The sequence below is a fragment of the Aristolochia californica genome, unplaced genomic scaffold (assembly GCF_029961685.1).
Source record: "Aristolochia californica isolate CCGP_79_NKW_82.1479 unplaced genomic scaffold, dmAriCali1.0.hap1 SCAF_1, whole genome shotgun sequence".
NCBI classification, from domain to species: Eukaryota; Viridiplantae; Streptophyta; class Magnoliopsida; order Piperales; family Aristolochiaceae; genus Aristolochia; species Aristolochia californica.
The window spans coordinates 7,800,899-7,821,655 of NW_027181770.1; the positions used below are offsets into that span (position 1 = coordinate 7,800,899).

The 20,757-nt window shown below is 37.9% G+C and overlaps 4 protein-coding genes across 4 annotated transcripts; 2 read left to right on the forward strand and 2 right to left on the reverse strand.

Annotated features, from left to right (window-relative positions):
- Window positions 1-3,526: 3,526 nt before the first annotated feature.
- Window positions 3,527-6,554, forward strand: LOC137958314 (probable glutathione peroxidase 2). The gene is made up of 6 exons (XM_068805290.1): window positions 3,527-3,708; window positions 3,977-4,053; window positions 5,367-5,428; window positions 5,678-5,796; window positions 6,009-6,176; window positions 6,254-6,554. The coding sequence occupies exons 1-6, from the start codon at window positions 3,664-3,666 to the stop codon at window positions 6,284-6,286; spliced, it is 504 nt and encodes a 167-aa protein (XP_068661391.1). The 5' UTR covers window positions 3,527-3,663; the 3' UTR covers window positions 6,287-6,554.
- Window positions 6,555-7,275: 721 nt separating this feature from the next.
- On the forward strand, window positions 7,276-9,439 carry LOC137959435 (pentatricopeptide repeat-containing protein At2g27610-like). The gene has a single exon (XM_068806816.1). It carries the CDS (start codon window positions 7,341-7,343, stop codon window positions 9,396-9,398), a length of 2,058 nt encoding a protein of 685 aa, XP_068662917.1. The 5' UTR covers window positions 7,276-7,340; the 3' UTR covers window positions 9,399-9,439.
- Window positions 9,440-11,076: 1,637 nt separating this feature from the next.
- On the reverse strand, window positions 11,077-13,451 carry LOC137945533 (protein NRT1/ PTR FAMILY 4.6-like). The gene is made up of 5 exons (XM_068791471.1): window positions 13,364-13,451; window positions 12,960-13,177; window positions 12,390-12,824; window positions 12,076-12,200; window positions 11,077-11,902 (listed from the first exon to the last, which is right to left on the reverse strand). The coding sequence occupies exons 1-5, from the start codon at window positions 13,449-13,451 to the stop codon at window positions 11,077-11,079; spliced, it is 1,692 nt and encodes a 563-aa protein (XP_068647572.1).
- Window positions 13,452-16,225: 2,774 nt separating this feature from the next.
- Window positions 16,226-18,410, reverse strand: LOC137959496 (protein NRT1/ PTR FAMILY 4.6-like). The gene is made up of 5 exons (XM_068806860.1): window positions 18,323-18,410; window positions 18,020-18,237; window positions 17,463-17,897; window positions 17,261-17,385; window positions 16,226-17,126 (listed from the first exon to the last, which is right to left on the reverse strand). The coding sequence occupies exons 1-5, from the start codon at window positions 18,408-18,410 to the stop codon at window positions 16,307-16,309; spliced, it is 1,686 nt and encodes a 561-aa protein (XP_068662961.1). The 3' UTR covers window positions 16,226-16,306.
- Window positions 18,411-20,757: the final 2,347 nt, after the last annotated feature.

A 20,757-nucleotide genomic window follows, 5' to 3' on the forward strand; every position in this document is an offset into this window, starting at 1 on the left:
TTAGCAAGAAACCTTGCCCTTCACCCTGTGCGACCTCATACGCCATGTAAAGTTGCATGCCAACAATTGGTTGATTGTAGGCAGACCCATCAAACCACTTGGCAAGCACCAGAAGAGGGTAACTATGGGGTTGCTCATGCAATTATCTATCCCCTCAGGTTAAGAAAAACAAAGAAAAATGCACTTTGCCACTCAGCAAAAAGAAAAAATGAATCTTGTCGATGCTATTGATGTTAGTACTCCACATCCCCCTTACAAACTCCTCTACCAAATGACATCAAAGGTGGCGACTCCTTCCAAATTTCTTCATCTTTTATTATCATTTTCATTATGTTGGTTCGGCCAAGCCCCTTTAGAATTTTCTACCCTTCAGGGTCTCTTTGGAACCCCTAGAAAAAAATTAGAAATTGACCATCATTATTCCCAATAATAGTTAGTGAAAATGAGATAATGATCAAATTCTTTTTTTCACTAACTATTTATGGTCAAATAATGGTCAAATTTTCATTTTTTTGGAATAATTAATTTATTTTATACTTATTTGATTTGATTTTTAATAACCATTTTGTATTATTTATTGAATGTTATAACATATTCTATTCAAAAGTTTAATTCCTACTTTTGTTTCTTTTCTATAATTCTTATTTTTGCATTGCATGGGTGTTTCGATTGTTAAGTTGAGGACCCTAATCAATCCCTTGTTGAGTCCATGATATATTGATTGTTATTTCATTAAGGACAGTTTGAAAATTTCTAGAGGGCTCGGAACTATTCGTCAATGATGGCGGATGGCTCGAAACTGTTTGTCAGTGATGGCTATTGGCTCTGTTTTGGAAAAAGGCAATTGAGAACACTCAAAGTGAGTTCTTCTTTTCATTTCTCTTGATCCAAAAGAGAGAAGACCAAGGAAGAAAGAGAAAGAGAAGAGCAAGGCAAGCTAATGTGAGTTGATTGATTGATGGGTTTCGATATTGGTACGATAGATGAAAAAATAATTTTGAGGTAGTGATAGGAAGAATTGAAAAGAAGAAAGAAAGGAGAAATAATTACAATAGAGAAATACGAAGGAAGGATAAAGATTAAGAAGAAGAAGATAGAAGAAGAATAGAGAGGAAGGAGAAAAGAAGGGATAAATAAGAGAGAAATTTGTTAATTCATCTTCAAAACTATTTTCAACATGCTGTTATAGCCTATTAATAACTAAAATTTAAAATTTAAATTTAAAATTTAAAACAGATAAAATTGATATCTAATTGAATCCAGTAAAACCAACAAAGATAAACTAAAAATAAAATTTAGAAAGATAAAATTCCAATAATGTACTTGGAGAAGCTCTGGTGGTGGTGCAGTGACCGGATGCGTCAAAACTCGTAGCTAATGACGGGACATTGTATTAGGACCTAGTGCTTGGGCATAGCAAAGTTGTTGTCCAGAGCTACGGTGGTGGATTTGTTGTGTTTCATAGTCGAAAATGATGAAGGAGGACATGGACGACATGCAGTAAAGTTGATGAAGCTCTGGCGACGACACACAATGTCAACCATTGATGGTGGGCGCCTGCTTTGGTTTGTGCGAAGCTCGACTACGAATTAGGGGAGAAAGATTTTGCGACAACCTTCATTCGGAAATGTCAACCAAAAGCTCAAACTTGGTGTGAGCACGTCCGTAGCAACCATAATCGGCGATGACAAGTTGGAGCCTATTGTGAAGTTTGAACGAAAGTGAAACAAAAGATGGGATCAAAGGTGCTGTGAATTGTCATTTTGTACTTTTGGTCTCTATGAAGATTTGAGATGACGAAAGCCAAAGGAAGGTTTGTTGTTGTAGAAAAATGCTAGAGAAGGAATCTTCGGCTCTTATACCAAATTGACAGACGACTACGTGATTTTAATTGAAGTGATTGATTATCAATTAGTTGTTGGATTACAAATAAAAGGAAGTGAAAATAGAGATGAAAGTGTTAAAAATCGGGAGAAGGTATTTCCCAAAACAAGTTAATTTCATTCAATTGAACACAACATATTTATACAAATTCGGTGTCTCCAATCATGCCTTAAATCACACCTTCAATTATGCCTACAATCACTCCATAGTAGACTTTTTTGTTTTGATTCTTCGAAAAATTTTCTCTTATGAAAGGAAGTTCAAACGACTCACGCCAACAGAAAGAAAGAAGAAGACGTGAGAAAGATAAAAATTGAGAAGAAGAAAGGAGAAGAATCAAGACGTAGGAATTTTTTTTTTATTAATTCATCTTCAAAATTGCCTTGAACATGCTGTTACAACCTATTAATAACTAAAATTAAATTTAAAATTAAAAAAAAATTCTGATCAAATCCAGTAAAATTAGGAAAGATAAACTAAACTAAAATAAAATAAAATAAAATAAATAGGATTATAGAATAAATAATTTCAACAATAACTGGTGTTAAATTTAGGATCCCATGCAACAAAGTAGAGAAGGGGAGAGAGCCCAAACCAAGGACCTTTATCTATAGATGTTACAATGTCCATAATACCCATAGGGTTACAAATTTTACATAAGAAAAGACATAAGTAGACATGTTCATCCTTGACAAATTACATCCATGTGCCATTTTTATAAGGTCTTCTTATTTACCATGATACTACCTCTCTTGGATGTATGGGTTTTTCCTTGGCTTTGTGGGTTTGAGCCCATCTTCCAACAATTGGTGGATCCACTAGAGCCCGATGGGCAATACTATGTCCCCACCAGGATAGATCGAGGAAGATCTTGTTCTTATTATCAAGTTTGGAGAAGTATTCTTATTCTTCATTTGGTAAGTGATGTAAAGAGATATTCATGAGGTTTGGTTAAACTTGTTGAATCAAATTGGACCGTCTATGAAATCGATGATGACGTCTTTTAAGATCATAATGTATTCTAAAAAGTAAAATTTTAAAAATATTTTTTTAACCCATTCTAGATTCTAGATTGAAAATTAAAACATATTTTATGAAAAATTTTAAAAAATGCTAATGAATTCTGTTTGGGTTTGGTGGTTGAGAGTTGAGAGGGAATGGGAGCCAAGGAACCAAACCTGCTTCAAGAGGGATAAAGCCAAAAAGGTTGTTTGTACTTGGAAGACGTATTTGCATGGGTTGTTGACAGGTTGGGTTCTCACACAAGTTTGCATGGTAGGTTTGGTAATTAAATATTGAAACTAGGTCACGTCTTGTGTGCATGATTTGTGCACACCTCTGCACCTAATTCAATCAATTCGTTGATGAATTGATGAAATACGTTAGGTTAAACTCAAATTTAAAATATTTAGCGACGCTGGAGTCCGGAAGAAGGGAATTCGGAGACAAATTTTTTCCAAACGTTAGAAATCAAAATTGACTGCTACTGAATTTCTGCTAGTTGTCGTGATTCATGGTTGGTGAGTCGATCCGGATACGCTTTCACTTGCGTCAAATGAAGCTTCATTTGTGGCATTTTTCGGAATTTTGGATTTTCTCTCTGTTTTTGTCTTCTCAAAAACCTTTCTTACGTTCCGTGCTTCTTTCAACACCACCCAAGTTAGGCTTCTAGAAGAGCTTTCATCTTTAAAGTCCAGAATTTTTTTTTCCTCCACATTGGTTCTGGGTTTTGTTTTGCTCTTCCTCTTTTGCAAAATTCCATCTCCAACCCTGCAAAATATGGCTGAAGAAACGCCCACATCCCTCTACGATTTCACTGTCAAGGTACTCCTTCCTTGTCCTTCTCCCATGCTATGTAGATCTTCTGAACACAAATCTGTTTTTATGGTTTCCAAACTTCAGTTTTATTACGTGTTCTTTTTATATGATTTAGTCTCTCTGTTTTTTAGCTCTAACTTTCCGTGTACCTTGACCGACTTCTTCTGTAAATTTAACATGATTCTGGCAGTCTTACAGAAACTGGTTTTGCGACCTCCGTCTATATTTCCGTCCATGAATTTAGTTTTTTTTTTCTAATTTAAGTGACCTACAGGATATTCGGGGAAATAATGTGAGCCTGAGTACATACAGCGGGAAGGTTCTTCTCATTGTAAATGTGGCCTCTAAATGGTAACTGATTGACCATTATCTTATTACGTTTCTATTGTTTCTGCTTCGAATTCTCTGTAGTTGATACATATGGGGAAAAGATAGACATGAAAATGGGTGAGAGTTGAGCAATCCAATCGAATTATGAGCTAGTAGCCTCTTTTTTTTTTTTTTTTTTTCCGCCACTGAGCAATGATGGGTTTACATGTAGTTTCCCAGGCAATCTTCCCATAGGCTATAGCATTTCGTGTTATTTACTGTTGCTCTCCATACTTGAGACCAGATGGGTCAATACTTTTGCTTAAGGCCACAACAGACAGATCCTTAGCAGTATAGCTTTGATAGTCTTAAAATAGATGGCATTTTGTCTAAGAAAAGGCGCCTTCAGATCAGTTTGGCATGAGGAAGTACTATTAGGCCTTTTTAATCGCTTATTCAACACTTAAACATGTCCATAAAGCCTATTTTTAAGCAAAAAGTAAAGAATATTTGAAATTATGAATAGATCATGCCGATTAAATGTGCTGAATGTGTAGTTACTGTTGAGTTAATATTTTACAGATCAAATTTTTTGAACTTCTGAGAATGTAGTTGGTTTGGTTCCTCTCTATCAGTTTTTTTTCTATAAAGACCTTTCTTGCTTAGGTGGAATGTTTTCTTCATTCAGATTTATTTGAAGCGTTATTGAACACCCATACTGCAACTAATTATTGTGAAACCCAGTCCAGTAATATTATCTGGTTCTTTTGTCAAGTTTGGCATACCAAAAACATTTGGTTGTTTTAATGGCGTCTACCTTTGTGAATTGAAGATATCAGGTTTTGTGGAATTGCAAGAGACATTAATAGGAGAACAAATAGCTATTGCTTAAGATTTATGCAAAAATGGTTTATCTGCTTTTTATAGACTAGGAAGATTTAATAATGTTTATTTTGGTTTTCCAACTTCATAAAAAGAAGATATTCCCTACTGAACCTATTAGATATTTGTTTTAATATTATCAGACTCTTTGTCATCTTGGTTCTCCTCTAGCTGATGTTTCAGCTATGTATATCCATGGGTTTTGGTTGCGTGATACTGTATTTGTTGGCTGGAAAAGAAAGGGCGTTGGAACTAGGAATTGTCAAATACAGACGTGCAGCTCATAAAAGTTTCAACTTTTTTTCATAAATTTTTCCAAATTTTGTTTTACAATATTCTTCTAAAAAATGCTCCTTGGTTTTCTTCGAAAAAAGGAGGTGGTTGTAAATTTTCTTGATGTGGAAATTCGTGCTTTTAGTTATGGTTTCTCTCTCTTTTCCACTAACAATCCACTTTTTATTTCTCCTTTGCAGTGGCCTAACACATTCGAACTACAGGGAACTGAACACATTGTATGATAAGTATAAAGCTCAAGGTAAAAGTTTTCTCCACCTGGTTTATCATGGAAATGTAGTTGTGCTATAGATGCTGCAGCTGCCTTTGTCATCTGCAATCCCTTCAGAAGGAGAGAAGTTTGGTTGTCATTCTGATTTATCAAAATTCATGCCTCCCAAGGGAGGCATTTGGATGGTTCTGGCTGTCCTATATCCTCTCCTCCGTTGTTGTTCACCTTCAAAGCTCTTGTATTCGATTCCTAATGGTTCTTAATTTATTGGTTTTATAGGATTTGAGATATTGGCATTTCCTTGCAACCAGTTTGCTGGTCAAGAACCAGGAAGTAATGAAGAAATACAACAAGTTGTTTGCACAATGTTCAAGGCTGAATTTCCTGTCTTTGATAAGGTTAGCTGTGAATCTAAGCAACAGGATATTGGCATATCCTGTCTTTATTTTCCTTTGTTTGAATATTCAAACCTCTGGTGGTGGTTAACCTGAGGAGCAAATGGATAATTTTGGCTTTGAGTTTCCGATTCTTCAATTCTATTCATGTTAGTAAAGAAGAGTCAATATTAATCACCCATTTTCCTTATTGCACCCTAAACTTTGATTTCTAGATTGAAGTCAATGGAAAAGATGCTTCACCTTTCTACAAGTACTTGAAGTCACAGAAAGGCGGAATATTCGGAGATGCTATCAAATGGAATTTCACAAAATTTCTGGTTGATAAGAAGGGGAAGGTTGTCGCGAGATATGCTCCTACCACTTCTCCATTGAAAATCGAGGTTAGTTATCCCACATTTGTCATTATCCTCTCATTGTATTTTATGTAATCTAATGCTTGCTGTTGTTATCATTGCAGAAGGACATTCAAAATCTGTTCGCAGCTACCTGATACCGTAGTTCTATATAAGCGTTCTTCGTCCCTTTGTATGAATAATAAAACCAAAACATGAATGATAAATTAGCTATACGGTGTATGGTCTGGATGTCAGTTTTCTGTAACAAATTCCCATATTGGCTTTTATGAACAAATTGGAATCAAATGAGTGTTGTTTGCCCTATGGTCTTCGCAATCAAAACTATCTTCTGCTGTCTTATCATCACCTGCAAACGAGTAATTATCTACCTCTCAACAGCCTTGTAATCTTGCTCCATTTATCGTTTTCTTATTTATCGATTGCTGTCGAGGTCCAAATTTACACGCGAAAGACAAGTTCTGGTGTCAGAGAGGACAGAGTTCTTGTTGGGATTCAACAGCAATCGACACTCGTAACAATTCAACAACATGGTAAAATTACACGACTTGATGTAAATTTTACGATGTACAAGTTCGTGTTCCAGCTTTCCGGGTCGTTGCAATCAGCAAAACATTGAATCCACTTCGATTCCAAACTTTTGTTAAGAAAGACCAAATTTTGGTGATTATCATTTGTCTCTGTAACTGACCTCTCATTCTTTGGAGTTTCAGTAGCAGCGAGTGTGTTGGTCCGTCTGAGAGCTTACCAGAACACCATCTCAAAGGGATTCACACTAGCTGGCATCTGGAATGGAGTTGCGTGCTCAACTAGCTGCTATTAATTTATAGAGGAGATGACAGCGGGGTTTTGACCGTGGAACGGTTCCCTGCAATGATTGAATGTGGACAGCTCTCTTATCTAAGTTCTTACTGTTTCAGCTCTCGTTTTCAAGGATATCCTGTAACCTGTTTATCACCTGTTTTAAGTCACAAACATGTTAGTTTGGGAAACGCTAAACCTGGAGCTTTGGAGATGGTGGGAAGCATTGATTGCAGAAGCGCAGTTCAAAAAGGAAATATTAGATGGGTTTCAGATAAACAGCATTCCGAGAGGATTTCAGCAGCATCAACGAATGATACGAATACAGAAAAGCTGCATTATTTTCTCCAAAAGGACGACCTTGACACTGCCATTAAATTGCATTCCGAGATGAGAAGTCAAGGTTTTGAACCGGGAATAATTCTTGAAACGGTCCTGATAGATAAAGTCATGAAATGCGGCCGTGTCCAGGAAGCATTTCAGCTGTTTGAAAATATGACTGATAGAAATGTTGTCACTTGGACTTCAGTTGTTTCTGGCTGTGTCAAGAACAACGATCCAGAACTGGGACTTTCTCTATTTGTACAAATGCTAAAGTCAGGCATTGTTCCTAACAACTTCACTTTTAATGTTGCGTTTCAAGCCTGTGCTGACCTGACATCCTTTGATACAGGAAAACAAGTACATTCGCTGGCTATCAGGACCGGGTGCACTCATGATTCCAGGATCCAGAACTGTTTGATCCATTTTTACTCAAAATGTGGCTTTACTGTTTATGCTAGGGAAGTTCTTAAACAAATGTCAGAACCAGATTTGGTATCTTTCACTTCTATGATTGCTGGCTACGTGAAGAACAATATGCTGGAATCAGCATTTGAAGTGTTTAATCAAATGAGATGCTTGGGGATAATGGCAAATGAACACACAGTTGCAAGCATTTTGTCGACATGTAGATCTTGGTCGGGCAAGCAGGTACATGCCTACATGATTAAAGCTATGCTTAATCAGAGCTTTTATTCTGGCAGTGCTTTGATCAAGTTTTACTCGGATAACAATTTTATTGAAGGAGCTGAGACAGTTTTCAGGAAATTAGATCTTAAGAATGTGGTCACTTGGAGCTTGATGATATCTTGCTACCTACAAAATGAGTTGGTGAGTAAAGCAATGGCGTTGTTCTGTGAAATGGTCTATTTTGGGATTGAACCCAATCAGTACACAATGGCGACTGTTATTGGGGGCTGTGGCTTATCCACTGAATCTAGAGGATTTGCAAAGCAAATTCATGGCCTCGTAATTAAGTTGAACTTTCATTCAGATGATCGGGTTAGCAATGCTTTGCTTACCATGTATGCTAGAATGGGCAAGGTTGAAGAACTAGCTACAGTGTTTGAGAATATTTGTGATCCTGACATTGTTTCTTGGTGTGCTGCTGTGTCTGGTTATTCACAAAATGGGTGCAGTGAGAAATCTGCCAGCCTTCTTTGTTTGATGCAGAGGAAGGGAATTAAACCCAACGAGTATGGATTGTCCAGTGCCCTAAGTTCTTGTGCTGATCTTGCATTATTAGATCAAGGAAGACAATTTCATGGACTTGCTTTGAAATTGGGGTGTGATTTTGATGCGTGTGTGGGGAATGCATTAGTGAATTTGTATGCAAAATGTGGAGCTATTGCAGATGCAAAGCAGGCTTTTGATGGCATCCCAATGCATGATATTTTGTCATGGAATACTTTGATCCATGGTTATGCACATCACGGCCATGGGAAAGAAGCAATTCAAGCATTTGATAAGATGCAGGAAATAGGCTTGGTCATACCCAATCATGTTACTCTTGTGGGAGTTCTGAGTGCTTGCAGTCATGTGGGTTATATTGACGAGGCAATTGAATATTTAAAGAACATGGAAAGGCACTATGGTCTTGCACCATCAATGTCTCATTATGCATGTGTGATTGATATGATGGGTCGAGCTGGATGTCTTAATGAGGCGTTCCAAATTGTTAATGAGATGCCATATGAACCTGACTCATTGATATGGAAGACTCTTGCTGGGTCCTGTAAAGTGTATGGGAAATTAGAGCTTGGGAAGTTAGCAGCAAAGGAGGCAACTAAGTTGTCACCTGATGATCCTGCAAACTATGTACTCTTGTCTAACTTGTACGCTGTAAGTGGTCGGTGGGAAGATGCAAAGAGGACAAGGATGATTATGGATGAGAAGGGGCTAAAGAAGGAGCCAGGATACAGTTGGATTGAGGTAAAGGGTCAGGTTCATTCATTCGTAGCAGGAGAAAAGTCTCACAAAAAAACACAAGAGATCTATGAGATGTTGGAGGGGCTTTTGAAGGAAATGAAAGAGGTAGGCTATTCACCCAACTGGACTCAGAATTGCACAATTAAAAATACGAACTCATGTTCTGTGATAAAACAAGATGATGAGATCATGCTGTAGGACCCCCCCCCCCCTACTGATGCTTACGACTTAAAAAGAATACTTCCATGTCATTGTATCTTTATTGTTGTTTATATGATTGTATAAAAGGATTTTCTGTTCAAATTTACTCAATTTAAGTGAATCATTTTTTTTTTTTTTTTTGTGTGTGTGTGCTCGATGAAAAGTGTTGTGGAAAGTATTTTCTTGTGTTAGTGTGTTCGATGGAAGGTGTAGTAGAAACAAGAAAATGAGTTACTTTTATAATATACTTAAATAAGACTTTTACGATATCTTAATTATCACTATTAAATTAGAAATTTAATATAATATTAAAATATATTAATATAATAAATAATTAAATAGGATATTTGATTAATAAATTAAGATATATTTTAGTTTAGTCTAAACTAATACAATAATTACTATTTAAAATTAAATTATTAATTTAATAAATATTTTTGTATAAATATTTAAACAAAAGTGTTTACTTTTATTATGTCTAGATACTTGATCAAATTCTTACTTTAGTAATATCTTAATAATCACTCTTAAATTAGTAATTTAATATAGTATTAACAGTAATGAATATAATAAATAAATAAATATGGTATTTTATTAATAACATAAGATAAATTTTAGTATAGTATAAATTAATAAAATAATTATTAAGTAAAATAAAATTATTAATTTAAATAATTATAAAAAAATAAAAAAATAAAGTACCTAAACAAAGATGGTTATTTTTATAATTTAAAAATAAATAAACGTCATCTAAATGACCATTGTTAGTTTTTGCCTCTCATTGAGCATTAATTTATGAACTATCATCTAAACGTTATCAGAGTGGTTCCATCCACTCTTGTAGGCGGTAACTTTTCGCACCTAACAAATCGGTCTGTTGGGTTGTATTGGTTAGCCGCCGTCAAATGTCATCTGCTTGGCTGAAGATTATTGAATGCACTACTTGTTAATAATAAAGATTATTATAATAAATTGTCTCTCACCGCCCCCATTGTCATCTAATCATAAAGATGATTATTTTTATAACTTATAAATAAATTAACTTCATCTAATACCCAACCATTATCTAAATTATCTAAACTAAAAAAGGGGTTGGTGAGAGATAGAGAAGGAGAGGGAGGGGGGGACGGTGAGAGATAGAGAAGCAGAGAGAGGGGGGGCGGTGAGAGACAAAGAAGTCGAGAAGGAAATCGAAGCTGATAGGGGAAAATTGAAGAAGAGGAAAAGAGGTCGAGGTCGAGGTCGAGTGAGAGAGGGCCGCTAAGAGGAAGGTGTCAGGGTGAGAGAGTGAAAGTGAATGAACTAGACGAGTGAATTACCTATTTAATTTATTTTCACTTTTTCTCGTGTGTACCCACTAACAATTTTGGGTAAGTGAGTGAATTCAAATTCACTTTGATTTTCCCTCAGGGGGCACTAACAGACCCATTATGTAAAACTATTTCCCTGTCTTTTGCTTTATCTTTGCCTTTCTTGTGATGGTATTTCTCGTTTGAATTTTTCTTTCCATAGCAGAAATTTTCAGAAGGATACCCCCTTTGGGCTACTTTGCATACAACACAGGTAATATTCATACATAACCGCTTTTGTTATCTATCATGTGTAAGCAGAGAGCATTTGTGGAGCAACTCTATTTGACAAGTTCTTGCTGGGACATGACCTGATGACAGCAATTTCAATCACTAACAATCACTGGGTTGATTCTATAGACATAACGCCTGGCCCAGAACAGATAATTCAAGAAACTCACCAACCCAAGCACAGAAAGCAGCCAGTAAAAGCGATCAAGATGGTTCCTGTTCAAGTTATTACCTCCTAACCATCCTATCTTCTTCCCATTGCCATGGCTGGTAGTATCGTTCACAATATTTACAAGAGTAGTTCCCAAAAAGGAACCCAGACCTTGTATACACCAGAAGATAGCTGTTCCCAAAGATTTCATTCCTCTTGAGACTTCGGTATTGAAGAATTCCAACAACCCAGTGAATGCTGTGGCATCAACTATGGCCAGGAAAAAGAATTGAGCTCCTAGCCAAAACATAGACATTGGCAAGCCAGTCCTGGCGTCCATTAAACCATGTTCTTCTGCAATGCTCTTCCTTTTCCTCTCAATTAGGCCTGCAACCAAAGTTGCCAAAGAATTTGCAATGAAGCCAACACCAACTCGTTGCAAGGGGGTGATGCCATTCTTGTACCCTGTTAATCTGCGAGCAAAGGGAACAAATAGCCTGTCGTACGCAGGGAGAATAATCATTTGAAGCATCACGGGGATAGTGAAAAGAACGGCAGGAGAGATTCTGATAGTTCCAAGTTTTTTGTTCATGGTGGCTCCTTGCTGGATTGTAAAGGTTACTAGGAGGGGAATGGATATGTAGGTGAGTACTGCAGATATGAAGATAGGAGCCAATCGAAAAACAATCTTCGTCTCTTCTACTTGAGTTACAGTGCAGAGTGACCAGTTGCCAGCATTTCCATCATACATTGCAGCTTTATCCAAGAACCTAAAAATAATCAACCCAATCATCAATTTTCCGTAGTGGGAATTCCTGTGCTACCAACTGTGTGGTAGCCCCTTATTCAAGTCCAGATTGGCTCTTGAGTTGCCGAAGTTCGATCTCAAATTACTGATGAAAACAAGGTAATTATGTTCAGCATGATGAGTGTTCGGACTTACTTAAAACCCTTCGTATGTGGAAGAACTTCCCCTCCCACTTTGTCTTCCTTCAACTGTTCCCGATGTAACTCTGCTTCATTCTCTGGTAGAGTGAGCTTTCTCTTTCTAAAAGCAACCAAAAAAACCTAGAAGAAAGATAACGATATACATGGTCAAAACTCTGCTAAATTGATAATTTAGTGACACGAACAGAAGGGTAGAAACTGCAAAAGCTACTTCCCATATCTGTTCATGTTACCTAATCGTCTGCTTCAAAGAGGTAGTAAAGGGTGACGGCAGTTCTGAACTGATGAGAGAGAAACAGCCAGCATTACCTGCAAAATTCGGGTCAGAGGACTCCCACTCGGGCGCTGGATGCGATAAAAAGGGAAGCCACTGACGATGACCAACACTCCCACAAGGGTGAGGCTCGCTGAGAGAATAAAACCAAAAACCCATCCTTTGTTGTCCTCAGCCCAAACCACCAGGATTAGTCCAGCGAACGTTCCCATAGAGAGACTGAAAGTGTACCAATTGAAGAAACTCGACTTCTGCCGCATCTCAGCAGGATCGTCATCGTCGAACTGGTCGCCTCCGAACGATGCTATGTTGGCTCTTAGACCGCCTTCACCCAAGGCCATAATATACAAGGTCGCATACAGTAGCACAGATTTGAGACCATGAACAGCTTCGCAGTTAGCACGCTCTACATCACATTCTCGAGGATGGAGTGAACCAAAATGTGCTCCAATGGCTAGCAGCCCGTATGCCTGCAGGATAATTCATTTTTTCTTCCTTTTTTCAGTTTTCCGCCAAGAACGATATCTCTTCCAAATTTTCTTCTCAAGAAGAAACATAAAATTGAAATCACAACAGAGGAGAAAGATCTGAGGCTTTTGACAAACCAAAAACTGCAAGGGGCTGAAGATGAGAATGGTTTTGAATCTGTTTATGTAGGAGTCGGAGAGAAATCCTCCAACTAGAGCAAAGGCACAGGTTGTACCATAGAAATTGACCATGGTGGTGGAGGTCTTGGCGATGGCCATATGCATGACGTTGTGTAGGTACGTAACCAACATTAGAAAATTTGGAACGCTTGTCATACTTGTCATCCCCGCCTTAGCTGCAAAGAATTTCAGAGCTTATAAACCCACTTAAATCTCTCTTTATTAACATCTCATGCTTCATTACTATGAAGAAACTACTAACCATATCAATCTTTTACAGCTCAAACAGTCATTAAATTAGCTAGTTTTTGAGCTTCCATAAACACAATCGCCAAAGCAAAGAACTGAAAAGATTAACGTACTGTTGATGAAGCTTGCAGCTATGTGGCCTCCATGCTTAGCTTTGTCGACAGGATCCCCTCTCCAGTCAGTGAAACTCTCCAAACCCATGGTAGCTTTGGAGTTAACGATCTGGGGCAAGTGATTCCATCTCTAAGCAATTTATAAGAGCGTTTGGGTTCGTGATCAGTTGTTACAGATTTGTTTAATGTTTCTGTAAATCAGTCTTCACCCACCTCGGTATCTTGCTTACTCAGTAAGGAGGAATAAGAGGACATTTAATTAGTGATATATTTTACATTGTTTCTATCGGTTCTACAGGACCTGAACCATTAAACAAATCTAAGAAACCTCACGATCCTTTTCCCACTCTCACCTTCGTCTGAATTCGGTACGGATCAAGTTTATTTTTAACGATACAGGGTCATCAACGAAGTCGTCGCTTAAATAAAATATTTAGTTAAGAACATGCTTATGCATCTCAAGACATGTTTAATGAAAGTGGGGAAGCTTGATTTCCTCCCCGCCGTCGTCCCGAGATCGCTCCGGTAATCTCTCTATCATGTGCTTCAAATTGCTTCAATAAACTGAAGGCATGTTCATGACAGTCGGGTTACGTCAAGAAGTCTGAGGTTTCTCTCCATTTCTAGTGTTTTCGGCAGCTAGCTTTTCCATTTTCAGTTCTTGAGTGCATTTCTGATTGTCTTGTGACTAGAGCAGTGTTCTTCCCTCCTCAGATTAATTTCCTCAGCATCTCGGATTAGATGACTTTGATTACAGAAAGGTCGAAATGCTGAATTAAGCTCTGTAAAATAGACGCGGAGAATGATGTGATATGAGCTGACTTTAGGAACCAAGTTTGTCATGAACTGAAAGAGTTAGTAAGACATCATCGATTCGCATGGGACGTCTTTTTCTCTGGTTTTTGTACGTTCTTGTCTTGTTCGTATGATTAACCAGTAAACCTCTTCTTTCATGGCTTCTAATGGCTTTTTGACTTTCGTGTTCAGACAATTAATCCCACCAAGTAGTGGACAGTCTCGAAGAATCTTTCAAAAGTGATCTGATACAAAGTGGAGGAAGGAGGACAAGGATAGTACATATTATGAATTGAAGAAACCAGGAAAATGGGATCCACCACTTTTAACACCCTTGTCAAGGATGATTCCTCTTAAAATAATTATCTTCAAATCAAAGCAGAAATTGATTAACTGCTCATGCTTCTCTAATGCAATGATAATCCCACTGAATTTAGCGCACTTATTTGAATCAAGTGCATTCAAAAGTTATCTGAATTGATTATCGCGTTGGAATGGGTCACTACTTAACGTGGTTTCCACTTTGTTTCTTTATCATATGCCAGTCCACTTACCAACAAAACGGAATTCTTCTCATTGGCATTTGCTCGAACACTGCTGCCGGCCCCTCGGAATCATACTCTGACCCAAAGAAGGCCACCTAATGACAGTAGAAGATCACTTGGAAGTATTCCAAAGAATAATTGCCCAATATATTCCATGAGAACGCTTTGGTGCTGAGGTTAGAAACTATTGATTAGAAGTAAAATGAAATGCCAATAGTGATTAAACACCACCAACAACACTATGAATGATCAAACGTCAGGAATCCCCAAAAAAACTACAAAAGCGTAAAAGAGTTAATTAATAATGGGAACAATTCCCCCTCTTGGAATTGTGGCTATAAGCCATTCGATCTTTTTGTTGCCAAGTTTGAAAGGTATGATTAGGGAGAGGATCAAAAGAACTAAAACTATCAAGAGTGAGCACCAGACTAGAAGATTTGCGGTTGCTTTTCATTCGTGAGAAAGTGCGTTTGTCGTCTTCTTCAGACACGATCACTGGTCTTCCCCAACTTCATCCCTTTCTCCGTTTAAAAAAAAAAGTATCATCCTCAATAGAACTGAAAACACAAGTAGAAACAAAAACATGAAACAGAACTAACGTTCTCAGTACAGAATTGCATCCTAGGAGTTGAAATAAAAACCAAACTTTATTTTTTATGCTACAGAACTGCATCTAGAGAATGGTGAATGAGTAGTGCAGATTCACCTTATACCGGATAAGAGGTTGGAGATTTAAACCCACCAGCAATTACCTACCTACGGACCTTAATTCCTTCGCAGAGACTGATAAAAACAAAAACTGGAAGAATCAAGACAAACGAAAACTGAGAAGATGAACGGAATCAGCAAACAAAAGACAACAGGGAACGGTAAGAAAATCAAAATTAGACATACCCTGTGCAGCAAGAGTGGAGACCTGTTGAAAAAACAAAACGTTGGCAGAATAGAAAACAAAAAACACAAAAAAGAAGTAAGCAGAGCATCCACCATAAGAACGCACGAAAAATCATAGAAAAAATAGAATAATCTGGCAGAGAGAAAAAACAATGTTAATTCCGTTTTGAGATAAGATTCGTGTCTGTGAATTTCTCTTGGTTTATTAGTTTCTCTCTACTATTTGTTTTTAGCCGATATTTTTTCTGGGTTTGCTTACAATGTCTCTGACTATCCTTCCTCGGATTTTTCTTACACAACAGTGATTTTTGCTAATCAGAAACAACTAGTGCAACACAGGACAGGCAGGGGAATCCGGTTTTTCTACTATTCCGATTTTTGAAAATGGCAAAAACTTGGAAAGGGGCAAAGAGACAACCTCCACGTCAAAAAGTTTCCATTTTTTCTCTCATTAGTTATGTGCCAATTTTGGGTTATTGGAGGCAATTGTGGCTCATTTCGAGTTCCAGGTGATTGAAGGAATCTTCCCATTGTTTTCTCTAAGTTTATTTTGTGTTTAGATTTTGTTAGATTATGAATTATGAGTGAGACACCGGTGAATCGAAAAAAGAGCTCGAAGAGTGAGAGCTATTGATGGAAGAGATCAAAATGTAATCTTGGCAGAATCTTTGTACAATAATGTAAGCTTCAGCAGGAGCAATTTCAAGTTTTAATCCCTGGCTTCAAGAAGATTTTGCCTATAAACATATCTCTTCGCCCAGTAGAGATAATTCAAGAATCCCACCAACCCAAGCACGGAGAGCAACCAGTAAAAGCGATCGAGGTGGCTTCTGTTCAAGTTGTTTCCCTCTAACCAACCCTTTTTTCCGTGCCCTTTGGTAGCGTCGTTCGCCACATTTACCACCACAGATCCTATGAAAGAACCCAAACCTAGTATACACCAGAAAATAGCCGTCGCCAAAGATTTCATCCCTCTTGAGAATTCAGTATTGAAGAATTCCAACAACCCAACGAACGTTGAAGCATCAATGATGCCCAGAAAAAAGAACTGCAATCCCAACCAGAACATGGACATGGGCAAGCCGGTCGAGCTGTCCATTAGCCCGTGTTCTTCTGCTACCGTCTTCCTTTTCCTCTCTATTATGCCGGCTATGCAAGTCGCAATCGAACTTGCCGCGAAGCCAATGCCAATGCGTTGCAGGTGGGTGATGCCAGTCTTATACCCTGTTAATTTCCGAGCGATGGGTACAAACATCCTGTCATAAGCGACTAAGATCACTATTTGGAAAGTCACTGGGATTATCAGAAGCGTCGCAGGAGAAATTCGGAGAATTCCGAGCTTTGAGTTCATGGTGCCCCCTTGCTGGACTGTAAATGTCAGTAGTAATGGAATAGGTATGTAATTAAAGACTGTAGAAATGAAGATGGGAATCATTCGAAGGACAATCTTCGTCTCTTCTACTTGGGTTACTGTGCACAGAGACCAAATTTCGGTGTTACCATGGTAGATTGCAGCTTTGTCCAAGAATCTAGAAAATAGAAGCAAACTGTGTGAGACCTTAATTACTAGCAATGAATTACAAATTATTGAACTATATATTCCTATGAAGAGCTTTTCTTTCTTATTTCCTGCCAAAGTATTTCCAAATAACATTTTGCCTACCTGAAACTCTTGGTATGCGGGAGAACTTCCCCTCCCAGTTTGTCTACCATCACTTGATCATGATGCAGTTCTGCCTCGTTGTCTGGTAGAGGTAGCTTTCTCTTCTTAAAAGCAGCAACAAAGACCTGAGGAAAACAATAGAGCAGTGAACAAATCTCCACCATCCGATTGTTGTTGCCTTCTACGAGCAATTTTATACTACCTGCAATAGTCGATTTAGAGGGCTTCCAGTTGGGCATTGATTGCGGTAGAAAGGGAAGCCACAAATCACCACACACAGTCCCACCAGAATAATTAAGGCACAGAGAGCAAAGCCAGCAGCCCAGCCTTTGTTGTCCTCCACCCACACGATTAGTATCAGCCCAATGAATCCTCCTATGGATAAACTGAAAGTGAACCAGTTGAAGAAGCTCGACTTCTGCCGTGACTCCACTGGGTCGTCATCATCGAATTGATCCCCGCCGAAGGATGCTAAGTTTGCTCGGAGACCGCCTTCACCCAAGGCCATGGTGTATAAGCCCAAATAGAGCAGCAGAGAGCTCAGACCTTGTACAGGTCTACAATTAGATTTTTCTGAGTCGCATTCGGGAGGGCGCAGCGAGGGAAGACGTGCTTGCAATGCTAGGAGTCCATATCCCTGTGTAACCAAGACAACATAAATAATCTCCAGTGTTCTTTCTCTTCTGATCATTTTAGAAAAAATTCCTTATTATCTGCAGATAATTTGCAGCTCAGAGAAGATTCGGAGAGTTTGCTTACCAGAATCTCGAAGGGGCCGAAGATAAGAATGGTCTTGAATCTAGTAATGTAAGAGTCTGAAAGGAACCCTCCCAAGAGGGCGAAGGCACAGGTTGCCCCAAAGAAATTGGTCATGGTGGTGGAGGTGGTGTCAATGGCCATGTGCATTACACTGTGTAGGTACGTAACCAAGTTCAGAAGGTTTGGAACGTTGGCCAAGCTCGACATCATCTCGATGACTGCAACCAAAAACCATTTAGCGACCATTAACGCCAATCTCTGTCCAGACAACAAAAGAATCAAGAAATGGGCATAACAACTTACAATATATGAAGCTTGTAGCTTTATGTCCTCCATGTCTTTCTTTGTTGATGGGGTTGCCTTTCCAGTCGAGGAAACCCTCCACTCCCATTGTAGTCCTGGAGCTATTGTTCTTCCTCCACTGGTTTAATTTCGAGGCAAGCTCTCAACTCATTCGGTATATATGCGATATTATTATTCCTCGAGACTTTTATATAATAGATTGGTATCTTTTCCACTTGTCCATTTTTAATAAATTAAAAGGGCTGGAAAAAGATAGGTAGATAACAACAGCTCACGCAGTTCACCAATTTGTGAGAAAGTCCATGGTCAAGACATAGAAGACAATTCTGTCATCAATCAAGCTTAATGAAAATAAGAATATGGTTTCATATTCTAACATCCTTCACCTTCCCCTACAACTAAAATCTAATATCGGAGATGAAATCCTAAATGAATTGTGGGTAAGTCAACACAGAGAAGGACTTCGAGTCCTTCTAAACTTCAACTAACGTCATTTCTAAAGCTGATTGCTCGTCTTCCGACCGGCTCATGCCGTGTTCTTGGTTACCTTCTTAGCTTCACCTTTCGTGTAAATTCAAGCCAGCTTTACTTTAGTTCAAGTGGGATTAGATAATTTTTAGCTTTCCTCAGCTCCATCTTTTCTTTTTTCATGTGTTTTCATCTCGTGTTTTTGCTGTTTCCCCGGCGCAGGTACCAAAAGCGAAAGCCTTTACCCATGAATGACAGTTTTGGATCAGATAACCGGTCGGCCACTAGGTATTCATCTTTTAAGGGCCCTATCATGTCATCACTATGCAGTGGGGCGAAGCGAACACATGCCAAGGAGTTTGAGGTGGTTTGGTGTTTTAGCTTTAGTTAACTCAAGCTATATCCATGGAAGCCCCTGAAATTCCCGAGGTTCAACATGCTCACGAGTCACTAATCCATGGTGATAAGATGGTATTGGCAAGTTAGATACAGTGTAATACAGAGTTCGACTGTGAAAAGCCACTGGGTCCTGAGTTCAATCATCGTCTCCTTTTCCTTCAGATGTTCAGACATGACTTTGTTTTTTTTTTCTTTTCTTTTCATGATGGAATTTGAGCAATTGACCTGCAGAGTTTTGTTTTTGTTCTTTTTTCTTCTTCTTTTTAACAGCTCTGGGATTTCAGTTCCTTTTAAAAGGTTGTAGTGACTTGTGGTGGTTGCCCTCATCCAGCGATGGAATCAAAATTTTAATGCAAAATATGTACTAATTGATCTTTCTCCAACTTGTCCATTTTAAATAAACCAAAACATTGAGTTCAGCAAATGTGTCCCGAACTGCAGATTCTAATCAATTTCTGCACGACGCGAAGAAGTCAAACCGACCAAGCAAATAAGAAAACAATTTTTATTTTATTTTCTAATGAACATGGCTGTTTAAATCAAACTTGATGGACAATAAGCCGATTTTTTAAAGTATTTCCAAAATCATTGAGGAGCATTATTGAGGACGAGGACTTAGGAGCTTAGACACTTGGATTTTCTAAGCAATGTAATGTAGCTTATGTTGGAAGCAAAGGTGGGCAAACAACTCAAAGAAGGAAAAATGAAGAATAAAAACAAAGGAGAGACAAAAAGAAAATTGTTACAATTGTTTGTTTATTCAATACTTGAGTATATGGGTATTTATACTACTTAAAAGATATTAATCAATAGATGCATTTATCACAACAAAAAAATATTAATCAATGGATGCATCTTATCACACCAAAAGACACTAATCAATAGATGCATGAATTTTTTATTTTGTTGAACAACATGTAGTAAATTGGCATTAACATCTTTTAGAAAACTTCAATTCATGGATGGTTTGATTCATTGGAACCTAGATAGGCTTAGCTTTCCAATGACATATTATTTGGACCATTTAAATGTCAATAACCCTTTCAAATGATTCTTTGATTTCAGTTAAGTTTAATATCCAATACCCCCTCTTAAACTTGATATCTTTACAACACCGATCAGCAGTCTTAGCTTATGAAAACTTTCATATTTGAGAAGCTTTATGAAAATGCTAGCAACTTGATCAAGTGATTTTATATATTCTATCTCAGCTTTCATTTTTTCCACACACTCCCGAATGAAATGATATTTTGTATCAAAATGCTTGGATCGATCATGGAACAATGGATTCTTTGCTAGAACAAGTGTTGATTTGTTGTCTATCATAATCTTGGTTGCTTCACTTTGTTCTAAATGGAGCTCCTTTAATAGTCTTCTTAACCAAATTGCATTACATGCAAAAGAATTTGTATCAACATACTCAGATTCACTAGTTGAGAACATGATTATGGGTTGCTTCTTGGAACACCAAGAAATTGTATTATTTCCCAAAAGCAAGACAAACCCAGTAGTGTTTTTTCTATCATCAATATCTCCAACATAAACACTATGACAATACCCTATCAACT